This window comes from Coturnix japonica, chromosome 2 (genome assembly GCF_001577835.2).
Source record: "Coturnix japonica isolate 7356 chromosome 2, Coturnix japonica 2.1, whole genome shotgun sequence".
Classification (NCBI taxonomy): Eukaryota; Metazoa; Chordata; class Aves; order Galliformes; family Phasianidae; genus Coturnix; species Coturnix japonica.
In genome coordinates this window covers 62212909-62225818 of record NC_029517.1, presented here as the reverse complement: position 1 = coordinate 62225818, position 12910 = coordinate 62212909, and the positions used below count along the sequence as shown (strand labels likewise).

The 12910-nt window shown below is 40.9% G+C and overlaps 1 protein-coding gene across 2 annotated transcripts in view; it reads left to right on the top strand.

The window, feature by feature from the left end:
• CDH20 (cadherin 20) overlaps window positions 1–2441 on the top strand; it is a 110787-nt gene extending 108346 nt beyond the window's left edge. For both annotated transcript variants that reach the window (XM_015854640.2, XM_015854639.2), the window contains one exon: window positions 791–2441. In XM_015854640.2, coding sequence (XP_015710126.1) covers window positions 791–1290 — 500 coding nt within the window. In that variant the 3' untranslated portion in view covers window positions 1291–2441. The remainder of the gene's footprint in view (window positions 1–790) is intronic.
• Window positions 2442–12910: the final 10469 nt, after the last annotated feature.

Genomic DNA, 12910 nt, shown 5'->3' with positions numbered 1-12910 from the left:
TCAAAACACATCCTCACTGAAATTTCAGAAGGTCAGTCTGAGGAATAAAAACAACAAAAAACTTTACATTCTATCTCTATAAAGGAGTCTAGATGCCTCAGCCCGAACTTTCAGCATTCAAAACACTTGCTGAGTTCCAGCTGAACATACAGTCACCAAGTAACAGCATATTTTCTGCAGGGAAAACCTCTTGGTTCCTGTATATACTAAGAATCATCTGTATCTCAGTATTGCTGAGCAACTGGTATTAGTTCTGCTCAGCCCAAAGCAGCATCTTTCAGATAAAAGCAGAAATGCTTTGGAGCAAATGAAGGAGCTATCTCAGCCATTTGCCATGTAGGAAGACATATCACCACAGTGCATCTTCCATCATGGGTTTACCATTCCCCTCCTTGCATCACATGCAGCACCCAGACCAAGAGGCTTTTCTAAAAAAGGATGCAAAACTCTGCTACAAAGAGGGAAAAAAGAACCCACGTCTTTGTGGAGCTGTGTGCTGCTGCAGATAAGTAGTTACTGATACTTGATCCGGCTACTTTTAAAGGATCTCAAGTACCACACTGCAAACACTATTGGTTAGACTTGTCCCAAGTGTGACCAAGAGTTAAGACTTAAGGTAAGCTAAGGGACAGATTAGCAGGATCTCAAGACACTGATTTCAGGCAGATATTTGCATCCCTCAACCTTCAAACATCACAGCTCTTCATATCCAAGGGTCTGCCTCGGGCATAAAGACTTTGCAAGATCTGCCCTCTTACTGACAACCCTATGTTTTGATTGCCTCCCACAGTTCTGGTGCTCCTCATCCTCTCCATGCGGCGCCAGCGGAAGCAGCCATACATCATTGACGAGGAGGAGAACATCCATGAGAACATCGTCAGGTACGACGATGAAGGCGGCGGGGAGGAGGACACTGAGGCCTTTGATATCGCCGCCATGTGGAACCCGCGGGAGGCCCAGCTTGTGGTGAAAAACAGGCAGGACATGCTCCCTGAAATAGAGAGCCTCTCCAGATACGTGCCTCAGGCGTGCATCATGGACAACAATGTCCACAACTATGTGCTCGCTAAGCTGTATGAGGCTGACATGGACCTCTGGGCTCCTCCCTTCGACTCCCTCCAGACATACATGTTTGAAGGGAACGGCTCGGTGGCAGAGTCACTCAGCTCCCTACAGTCAGTGACGACAGACTCAGACCAGAGCTACGACTACCTGACGGACTGGGGGCCACGCTTCAAAAAGCTGGCCGAGATGTATGGCGCCACGGACAGCAGCGGGGCCCTGTGGTAACAGACAAGGAATTGCAGAGGGGTTTCCCTGTGAAATGGTGTCCGATTAGATCCATTCTCATCAGATGCTTCCATGGACATGGGTGAGGCCTCCTAAAATAGCAATACCGTGCTCAAATGAGAATGGGAAGAAGAGCGTGAATGAAGGTCTCTCTGGATCAGCTTTACTTGGTTAAATTAAGTCATTTCTGAAACAATGAGAAGCAGAAGGAAGAAAGTTTTTCCTGTTTTTCTACAGAAAAATTGGAAAGCTCCACTCCTGGAATATAATGACATTACTCTCTCCATCCCTCCCTCCCTCCCTCTTTCTCTCTCTTATAAATGGCAGCTTACTGAGCTCTGTATGTCTGGGTTCAAAGATTTGTAAGCACCAATTGTAATCTCCAACTCACAGAAGACTGGTTCCTCATTGGTTATTTTCCCAGATTATAGTGGGAGAAAACAATAAATAAAAAAGACATGCTTGCTTATGAGAAAATAATTATTAAAAAAAAAACAAAAAAACAAAAACACAAAGCAGAAAATTGAAACTGGAATCTCAGAGTGCTCTTTGTAAACTAAACCTCCTTTCTCTGTTGCTAACAGAGTCCTTTCCTAAACCTTTGGAAGCAAGGCTGAGATTTTTCTTCACCTGGCCGAGAGAGCTGGGGAAGAGGCTTTGACTTTCTGCTCTAGTTTAATGGCTGACCTATGAGTCATTGACATTAATACTAATCCATCTCCTATTGAGTTTGTGTAAATTTATTCTCCTCTCGGCTCTTTAAAACCATGACACTGCTAAACTGCTCAGAACAAAACCAGAAAATCTGCCTCTTTTGCACTGTAGATGTCTCTTCCATGTGCCAAATGTGAAGATTAGATTCTACCAATGAAAGCCAAATACATTAAAAAAAAAGAAAAAAGAAAAAGCTATATTTGGTAACTACATGGGTTAGATGGGCTTTCCTAATCTGTGTGAGGTCAATCCAAGGGATGTTTACATACTGTAGATAACCTACTTGAACAAATGCAGTATTATAGACCAATAAATGGATGTAAGAAAATTACATGTATAAGTTTTGTATATTTGTTAATTTTGGTAATAAATATGATGTACTGCATACAGTACACTACCTTAGCACCTCTTTTAATAAAAGTTAAACAGAAGGGAAAGTCTGATGGCAATTTATTGACTACCTTGCAAATAGCAGTTAGTGCTTATCTGTGGCTTTATTGTCACCTGCCTCGGGCATCAAGAAGAAGAAGTGGTTTCTCTGCACTGCACCAAGGATACAAGCCTTTAGTCTGTAGGTTTGAGCAGTCTGCCTCCTGCTTTTATTGGCATTGGCTTGGACAGTGCCCTTAGCAGTGAATCAGCCCACAACTAGCCCAACGGAGTAGTTAACATTTCTGACCCAAGGAAGTCTGTTTGTTTTTGAGTATTACAGCTGGGTCACTAAGAATCTTGGAAACTAGTTACACAGCCCCAAAAGAAGCTCATGCCTTCAGAAACATGACAAGACCATCCACAACACACATTAGTCATTCATGGTCCATTTTACTCTGCAGATGAAGTTTTGAGCCTGGATCTAATCTTGTTTGCCTGTATAAATGGGGACAACTTACACTAATGCAAGTTTCACAAAAGGTCATAGAAAGCTTCTGGAATCAGAACAGTCTGCAGTGGCATTTGCTGGTTACTTTCTAGCTAAGAACCCTCTTCATCTCAACTGGAACTGAACTGGAACTGAGCTTAACACCTCTGGAGAAAATGCACTGAAATATACACAATAATGATTCTTTTACTCACGCAGTAGCACTTACCCTCCCATACTGGGTTCACTTGATAACACTATACAAAGACCTGTAACCACTGTGATCAATGAAGTCGTGCATAACAGAATCACAGAATTGTAGGGGTTGGAAGAGATCTCCAGAGATCATCAAGTCCAGATCCCCTGCAAAGCAGTCTCCCTACAGCAGGCTGCACAGTTAGGCATCCATGCGGGTCATGAACATAGCACTATACTCAGGGGATGGAGAGGAAAGGAGACATGACAGCTGCTGTAGGACCTGTACCACAGAGTACCCAGAGTAGATAGTAATACATCAAGCCTGGCTAGCACAGCTCTGCTCTTGTTTTCTTGATTTCTCCTGAAAACATAGTAACAAGGCCATATATCTGAAAACAGACAAAATAGAAAAAGCTAAACAAATACTTGCTTGTGGAATTCTTCATGTCTAAGCTCAGACAGTGAGAAGTACCATCAGGAGAAAAGCTGGAGAAATTCTCCTGCTCTGTTTGTTTTCCTTATGGATGTCATTGCCATCGAGCATATCAAAACATTGTAAACTCAGCCAGGTAAGTACTTCCCTTGCGTCTCTGAAAGGCTGTGGAAAACACAGTAGTCAGTGTCCTGATGGGATCCCATGGTGCCCTTGCTCTCACTGAAATCAGCACACTGATTTCAAGGGCAAAACTTTATTGCTCACATTTTCAAAAGGTAGAGAACCTTTTGTGGACTATCCGTGCTACCGTCTACAGCAATTTCTTCCCTATAATTGCTTCAAAAATCTTTTAACTACCATGTCATTCAGAAAGATTTCACTTAGATAATAAACAGCATGCACATTATGTTCCTCAGGGTAGTTTTCAGCCAAGGACAAATATCCCAACAACACAGCACCATGTTATTAAAGCATGTCTGAGGAATAACAAAACACACAACCTGTCCAGAAAGTTGAAGAGGCAAATCTCATGTAGTGATCCATTTTGTCCTTGAGTTTGTATTTCATTGATTTTTGATGCAAGTAGTGAAAAATAATGTGAATTAGTATAACTAATAATAAGTTACTGGAGAAAGCAGAAGAATAGCTGAATATCAAAACAGTTTTCCCAGTGAGAAACAGCTAAGCTTATGAGCAAAATCTTTACACTTTAGTGCCTTTCTAATTGTAACAGACAGGGTTGACTTCGAATGTTTGGTGCTTTTTATTTTGCTTTCACAACCAAAATTAAACGAGCCACACAGCAAACCTTCCAAAACCAGGGCATTTGTGCTCATTGATTTTGCAAAACAGGAGTCAAGATTTTCTGCCCTGCTCTTAACAAGCTCCTTTAATTCCTCTGTTTGAAGTCTCTCACAGAAATTTCTGGTTGCCTTCAAGGCTTTCTATACACTTTTTTTAGCCCTCTGTTCTTTCATAGGGCTGCTGTTTTGAGCAGGTTCCTCATCATTTAGGCAAGCATACGATGCTGTTACTGTCATGTCCTTCATTATGCCTTTTTTCTCTTTTACTCGCAAGCACAAATTGAGTCATGATCTCTTTGCAAATGTGACTTAATCTGCTGCTCCCCTGCTTACTCAGGCACCACAAATTAAAACAATAACGACACTGGTAATTAACTGAGAGCTGGCAATATAGCTTGGCTCTCAGCCCATGGCGGGTAAAAGTTCAAGTGAAAAGTAAGACATATAAGTGCACACTAAGTGAACCAGAACTAGGCACCAATCAGACATACAAGCAAAGCGAAGGCAAACTTTAGACATTGTGTTGAAGAAACTGACTAAAGTGCAACAGGTTATACAGAGATTGCTGCCGATTGGGCAGGAGAGAGAGCAAGCACAGGGGAATCATTTTAACTGGGGAATGCACACAAGGAAGGATGTAAGAGGTAGAAAAATGTCTTCTGGAGCTCTTACTAGTGAAACCAAACTCCCAGGCGGTGGAGATAATGAACGCTGCAACTCACCCTAAACTGGAGAAGAGGCATGGTGTAAGCTCAATAGGTTTTTCTCTCAATCCCATGTGTTATTTTTTTGCTATTCCCCTACAACTACATCTCTTCTTTCTCCTTACTCTTACTCTATTCATGGGCCAATTATAAAGCCCTCATGCAGCCAATTTAATGCCCCTGAATCCCCATCAGTTATAATCATAGTGGTGGAGTCTAGCGGATGAAGAGGCTGCTCATATTTCAAAGCTTAATGAGTTCCATTTCTTTTAATGTTATACTTCTATTAAAATTCATGGTCATTTTTCTCCATTAATTTCATTTATGAATTAATTCCTTCTAATTTTCTAAAGCATGACGTGACCAGTGACTTATGTAGGTCATGCCAAACGAGTGTCAGTAAAACCTTTATAATGCAACATCTTGTATTCTGTACACCTTCATCATGACCCTCCCACACTTTTTCATTGGGATTCACAAGGCAGAAGGAAGAAAAGGGACAATGTTCATAGTTTATGTTCAGAGAATGGTGAATAATTAAAGTAATCCGCATTACAGAAGGAGCTCTCGTGTAGAGGGAATACAACAGAGCTCCACTTAGGCACAGAGAATAATATGTGGGCAGAAAGAGTACAAAGCCTGGATGTTATAGTGTCTTCTACTTCTGCTCAAAGGCTGAGCAGCATGCCAGGAGGCAATCAGAACCTCCAGCTAAATGGAATAAGAAGCTGAGAGTATTGAAAAGCATCTATCTAGGGCAGCTCACAGCGCACAAGCACCCAAAGCAAAACTGCTAGAAGTTTACCAGGATTCTACCAGCAAGGCACATGCATCTGATATCAAAGCCATGTGGAGCAGCAGAGCACCTCTGAGAAGAGTTGTGCTCAAGTCTCAGAAGTTCTGCCTAGCTACAGTCACAGCAGGGACAGCTGTGGGCCCAACAGCAGGTATGGTGTGACAGTGAACCACAGTCAGCACACTGAGGCTGCTTCATTGAAGATTTGACTTTGGGGATGCTCAGTAAAAGTGTATAATTGAAACCTTAACATGGCAACTTGTTAAGTAAGAGTTTCCAATTTGCCTTCCTGCTCTGGTAATGTGCTCTGGTACATCTACAAGACAATTTATTGGTGCAAACAGTCATTACAGAACCTCTTTCTTCCTCCCAAATAGTCAATAAATTATGACAAATCTCAAAGGCCTACTTTGCACAAAGTACTGCATCACGTAATGCCCACAGCCATATTTCCTTCTCTCACACTGATTCATCCTCCCACTGCTCCACTTTAACACGGTACAGAGGTTTTCAAGAATTCAAAATTATTCTTGGAGATTGTTTTTGATGCGGCTCAAGAGTTAGTTGAAACAAACAAAGCAGTGTGAAGAACATTTTTTTCCTGCTCCATACTGTTTGCATCGTGGTATCATGGCAATTTCTATTGCTATGCACGGCCTGTTTTACACAGATTAAAAAGATTCCCACAGAGCTGCTCACAATTTAAAAGGGAGAAATTCATCTTTCAGCTACACAACTGATGGCAGCAGAGACTAGCCAGCAGCAATCAGAGCTCATAATACATTGATTCCTCAGCAAAAAATATAGTTCTGTATGTAAACCTGTAAATTTTGGGTTACCAGCAAACTCTGAGCACATAGTTATTATCAGATTAACTCATCTAGCTGGAAGTAGGAGTACTTAAAACACTCAAAGATATCATTATTTTGTTAAATTGCATTAAAACCTCGAAGTTGCTTAATTCATTTAATTGTTTGAGCTCCAAAGAAGCAGACTGTTCTGTAAACCAATCTAAAGAAACCTTTATAACTGATATTTGCAAGGTCAGATGGAAGCACCAAGTATAAAATCTGCTCATATCTCCCTAGTGTAGCTAGAAAAACAAAGGAAAAGCAATCTCTAGCTCTGCTTTCAGTCTAAAGGAATTTGGAGTCCACAAAATCCTAATCACACTGCTTACCATAGCACCAGAAGGCATTCAGATGCTGGAATGGCATAGAACCCTACATGGAAATGAAGAGCAGTGTACTGGCTGCTTTATGGGATACAAAAATGACAAGATCCTTCTCTCAGACGAATTACTGAAAAAGCCTGGATTCTCCAAATATCAAATATTGCCCTCCAGTGCACAGAAAATTGCTTTAAAAAGTAATTATTATTCACTGAAAGGAACTGGAACAATTTTGGAAGAAAGGAAGCAGAACAGTTCTGAAATAACTGAATTTATTATCTTGCTAGGCAAAGAAAAAGAAAGAATGACAACGTATAAATACAGCACATGCATGTTTTAGTGTTCAAACTCAAGTCCAATAACTATCAAGGGTTTATTGTAAAGTCAACCACTCTTCTAAGTAGCCACTCATTTCAGTCGTTCAGAGAGGACTTAGCTGCCTGAGCACAAGAATCAAGAGCCATTTCAGATGCTCTTAAGTTTGCAAGCCATCTATGTTGGGCCAACATATAGGACATGAGACTGGAAATCTGCATCCTCCTAGAGAAGCAGCTGGAGAGTACAATTAGGAGTCATCTGGAATGGCACTAAGATATCTCCTGGAAAACTGGGCCTCCAAACTCTTCTCTTAAACCTTTCTAATTCAATTTACTCCAAACACATTTGCATGCTGTTGTATGTGTAATTTGCATCTTACACTCTCTGACTTCATCAATTTAATTATAACAATTCTATCTGCCCTGATTTAGTCCTAAGGCAATTTAAAGTCCAGATGAAACAAACAGACCTGAGAAAATACTTTTGACTCTACTATGAAACCATTATTGACTTTGCACACTGCTTTTCCAAGAAGAAAAATTGAGGAGACATTCTCACAGGGACAGAGAGCTTGATGCCAATAATCAATATACGGTTTTTCCCTTTAAGCCATCAGTATGAATCCTCTTCAGCTCAAGAGGATGGCATAGCTTAATCCTGAATGAATTTCCACAGTCAGGGCTGTGTGCTGGAATAGACTGGGGGAAATAAAAACTCTAGATCAAGATTTTTCTCAAGTAAATTTTCAACAGCATTACCACTGCCAGGAAAACCAGGCATACAAGAGAGCATAGTATCATAGGATCATAGAATGGCCTGGGTTGAAAGGGACCACAACGATCATTTAGTCTCAAAACCCCTGCTATGTGCACGGTCACCAACCACTAGACCTCCATCAAGGTCAGGGTGAGTCTCTGTTTCTCCATGCCAACTGACAGGTATTAGCAGAGGCCAGAAAGCACAGGCTTATCCTAACAGTGTGTTCTGGGTGCTCCTGGAAGTCATCACATCTGCACATGTCTGACTTAAGGGCAGAACAACTCTAAGACTACTTACCTTTCTTGCCCTTCTCCAGCAAAATGTATTGAGCAGAAGAACTATAAAGTGACTCGGTTATACAGTGTGTTCTCTAGTTCATGTTATATCCTCTGTGTATTCCACTATTCCAAGGTGCTCTCAATAATTAATAAGAAATAACATTGGAATGCTTAGCTGAGCTAAACTCTTTGCAAGTTATCCACCAGTGCTGTTTATTTTCATTTAGTGTAACTGTTACGCCAGAAATCCTTTTGCTCCAAAGAGACAGGACACACACAAGAAAGGAAATTCAACATTCAGGATTCCTTGTCCTTAATTTGCTTGGGGGCAACTCACAGCTTATGCTGCGTGTTAAGGTCTGTACCACCCGGAATGTGCTGGTTAAGAACTACTTTGCCTACACTCAAGGGAAGAAACAAAGCCACAAGAAAAAGATAAGCAGTTTTTAAACATACCTTATATCATCATTTCTGACTTAATTTCCAAGGGAACTAGCTACAATGCATTAAATACAGCACACTCAGGTAGGGAACGTGGACTGTACAGTAACCTGAAAAATTCATGTAGCTGAAGTGACCTTACTGAAACTGGTAACACAGCCAGTCTCTTTCCCATCAACTCTTGACAACTGCAATCAAAAGGAACAGAGGGTGGTGATGCTCTAAAATAACTTGTTTATTAACCAGAAGGCCTAGCTGCACCCAGTGAGAAGCTGTATGCTGTGAGAAGGGGGGACATCAGTACCTGAGAGAGAACTGATAAGAGTTCTTTCTAATATTCTTCTCTCACTTTAATTGCTTTGACCCCTCTCCCAGCCTCCTTTCCTTTGAGACAGAACTGTAGCGCTTATTACAATGTTATCATTACAGAAATTGTATTCTCCTCATAAATACTGCTGTGTCGTGACAGAATGGAAGAAGTGAATTATTTTCACTTTTCCAGTGAGAAGCTGAGGTTTCTTTACTGACTGTTTTGGCAAATTTTTTACAGATTATTTAAATTCTTCATGAGTAAAAACCACCACCCATTTTCCAGCTGGTTCCTCCTACTGCTTCATTTACACTACAGTTTCCTCAGTGTTGTGAGTCAGTTTTCAAACAAAAATTTAATTTGGTTGGTTGCTTCTTATGGTACGTGCAAACAGCACTGCTCTGAATAGCCATTTTTCTAATCAAAAATGAAGGGACAGATTCACAGGGGAGACTCCCTTGCACAGAAGCAATTACTAAAAGGCAAACATTACGGTTGCTTTTATTGACTTCAATAACAGCTGGTAGTTTTCTGTCTCTTTGATAGTCAGGCAACTGACTGAAAAATGAGACAGAAGGAATGAACTTCAGGAATTCACTTAAGCTTTAACCAAGCGGATGCATCAAGAGAATATAGAAGTCTTTCTCCATTTCCAAAGCAATCTCTACTTTGAAGTAGCAACTCACCGCTGCTCCACTATGTGAATGTTCCTATTTACCTAATCCAGGTTCATCTTCTCCTTATGCAGAGGGCAAATCAGAATTATTTGCATTACTGCTTGTTTTGCTGCTATGCATGGCAAACTCCGGTCCTCTGGGGCAGCAGCACAGCATGAAAGCCATGTTGACAGCAGGTTCCTACATTTCAGTTTAGTTCTAATGATGGCTAAGGTATTACTAGCTACTGCAATTACAGATTTTCATAAACTAAATGTTCATGCAGCTGAGGATATTGAGTGCTAGCAATTTCCATTCTGGTGATTGAGAAACCTTCAGAGTAGTAAAAGCTCACAAAAGAGGTATTCCAGAAAAAAAAAAGAAAACCAAACACTGCAGCCTGTTTGTTTCCAAACAGAACAGAATGTTGTTTAACTACATTTCACAGAAGGCTTTTTCACAGTTAATACAGGAAGCTGCAAATTGCCTTCACTTTCATACCTCTCGAGACTGCCGGGTGGCAAAAAGGTGCTTGAGAACATGAAAGAAAGGAGGAGACATGTCTTCATGCAGAGACAGGATGTGAAGGGAAGAAAAAGCATCCAAGGATGTGGGCAACAGGACGCTGCTTCTCCTAGAAGAGCCCTCCAGCAGTCATTCAGTGGAAACTTATCCCATTACTTCACGGCTCTTTCAGTTTACTTCGTTGGCACAAAGTGAATTCATTCCTACATACAAGAGAAATTTGTCTATCCTAATGAGACTGGAAAGTTAATTCTGACGAGTAAGACAAAACAGGCACACAGTAAAGCTGAGAGTCATTTAACATGGCCTATTATATCCCTCCGTACCATGAGGAAGTTTGGGCTCTGGTTCACAACGCAGCAACGCAATGCAATGACGCTTACCTCAGTGGGAGGTGGTGACACCAAAGCCAGTGCAAAGGCCAGTCCACAAATGTCTGTTAGACACCACACACAACTACTGGAGTAAAAGTAATGCTGCGAGACTCTTCCCCCAGCCTTGAAAGAGAGCGGGGAAAATGTTGTTCTTTAAATCCTCTCTCTAAGCCAGCACGGCTCTATTCATCAGCCACAGGGAGCCTCGTCTTTATTTAGGAAATGGTATTTATAATGCAGTGCTATACTCTATGTCAGTTCCCAGAGGACAGTCTGTGCCGTTTCTGTTGCTCTAGTGGAAATGAACAGCTGCTTTCTAGATTTCCCAAAGCCCTGGTGCAAAATAAATCCTTCTCTCTTCACTTAATTTTAAAGAGCAACTACGGTTGGGCAGGGAATATATGTGGGAGAGGAGCAAAAGCAAGGAATGAATTATTTTATATCATTTCACTCCTATATTATCTCTAAAGTAATCATTTAAACTACAGAACTGGCAAAACTAAAAATACCATCACAGGAGCAGCTGAGGAACTGCCACAAGGTACAAACATCATCTCCCTCTTCCCTTTCCCCATGGTAATTTCACCCTTCTCTACTCCACAAAGTCTTCACTAAAATGAAAGAAAAAGGAATCTGAAACTGAACACATTTCATCCAGGAGAAAAAGGGGAAATGAGAGCAAACAACATATAGATTTCCTTCAGTTGCTATAATCCAGCCTTTACAGGTCTAAGGTCAAGACTGAATCGTTGTTTCCATTTCACTTCTTATTTTTAGCAGGTTTATACAGCTCTGTTGACTTAATATACCCTAGGTTGAAATTCAGTTTACAGAGTAGGAGAGCCAATTGTTTAATCCAAAGAGGTCACACAACTCGTCTCAAGGGTTACCTTGCATTATTTTCATTCCTGGACACATCCAACTTTAAAATTCTCTCTTTTAAAAGCTGAGACCAGTCTTTAGGTTCTTCCATGAAGAAATCTGGAGGGGGGAGCCCCTTGATCTTTTCATCTCCTTTCTATTTGTCCCATGTGTCATTAAGCTCTCCTCACTGTTCTCTTTTTATGCATGCACTCACAGAAAAAGAGGTGTTGGTATCTGTGCTCTCACATACTGAGGAAGACAGCAAGAACTACTATGCTCCCTAGTGCTCATACTTATGGGGAGGTATATTCATATTTCCACCATCTGTTTACCTTCTCAGTTATCACCCAGTGCTTCAGTTCACACATGCTTACGGTCACAAGGCTGTCCTTTACATTCAGGCAGTTTTATAAATGATGCATGTCTGATAATAATTCACCTGGTGCTTGAACTTCACCTGGAGTTTAGCAACATGCTGCTGCATCTCCAAATGCAATTATGGTTTAACAGCACGGTGTCTCATCTCTCATTTCCTAACTAGATAGAATAAAAGATAAATAAAAAGTAACGTGTCCAGTTAATCTGCACCCTCTCATCCCTACGTCTGCATTTACATACAGACTCACATGCACAAACTGTAGATTATATGCATTCACATATACATCAATTTAATGTCCTCTCTTCTTTAATCAATTATCCATGATAATCCATTGTACTCCCCAAGGTACTCAGTCATCAAAGCCACTTTAAACCTCTTCTTGAAGATCAAATGGCTCTTTAATCCATTTATTTACAGTTTACTGAGTTACAGAAAATTAATCAGGATCGTAAGTTAGCTGCTGCAGCAAGCCTCTTCTGAAGGCTGCTATCATTGCAGACAGTAATTCTCAGAGAACCAACAGGATGGGAGGGAAGAAAGGAACAAATCTTCCAACGTCTGTTCCTCGCATCAGCTGCCGTCAATGACTGCCTCCCTCTGATCCTTGTTTGATCGAACTCTACTCCATCAAATCCATTTAAATGAATTAGCACTACTGAGGTAACTGAAGAGCTAATTAGTCTTAAACTTTGTAGTTAAGTTCTTCATATGATGTCTCCTGGTGTCTAGCAGGCTAAGCAAGAGGTTTTCTTCTGAAGTTATCTGGGCATAAAAATGTGTCTGTAAGGAAGCATTTGAATTGCACAAGAGAGCCTCCAATTTTTGGTCTTGGCAAAGGTTCCACTTTATTGTTCCACGCAAATATTCTCCTCCTCACATTCCTGTATATATCCATCCTACTGATGAATGCTTACTGGCCAACTTTCTGGATATGATTGGTATTAAACCACTATAATTAGCTGTTGATTAGGCAAGGCTCCACAAATTTAAGACCCAACTAATTAATGCACATTCATGTTTGCCATGCATATTCAC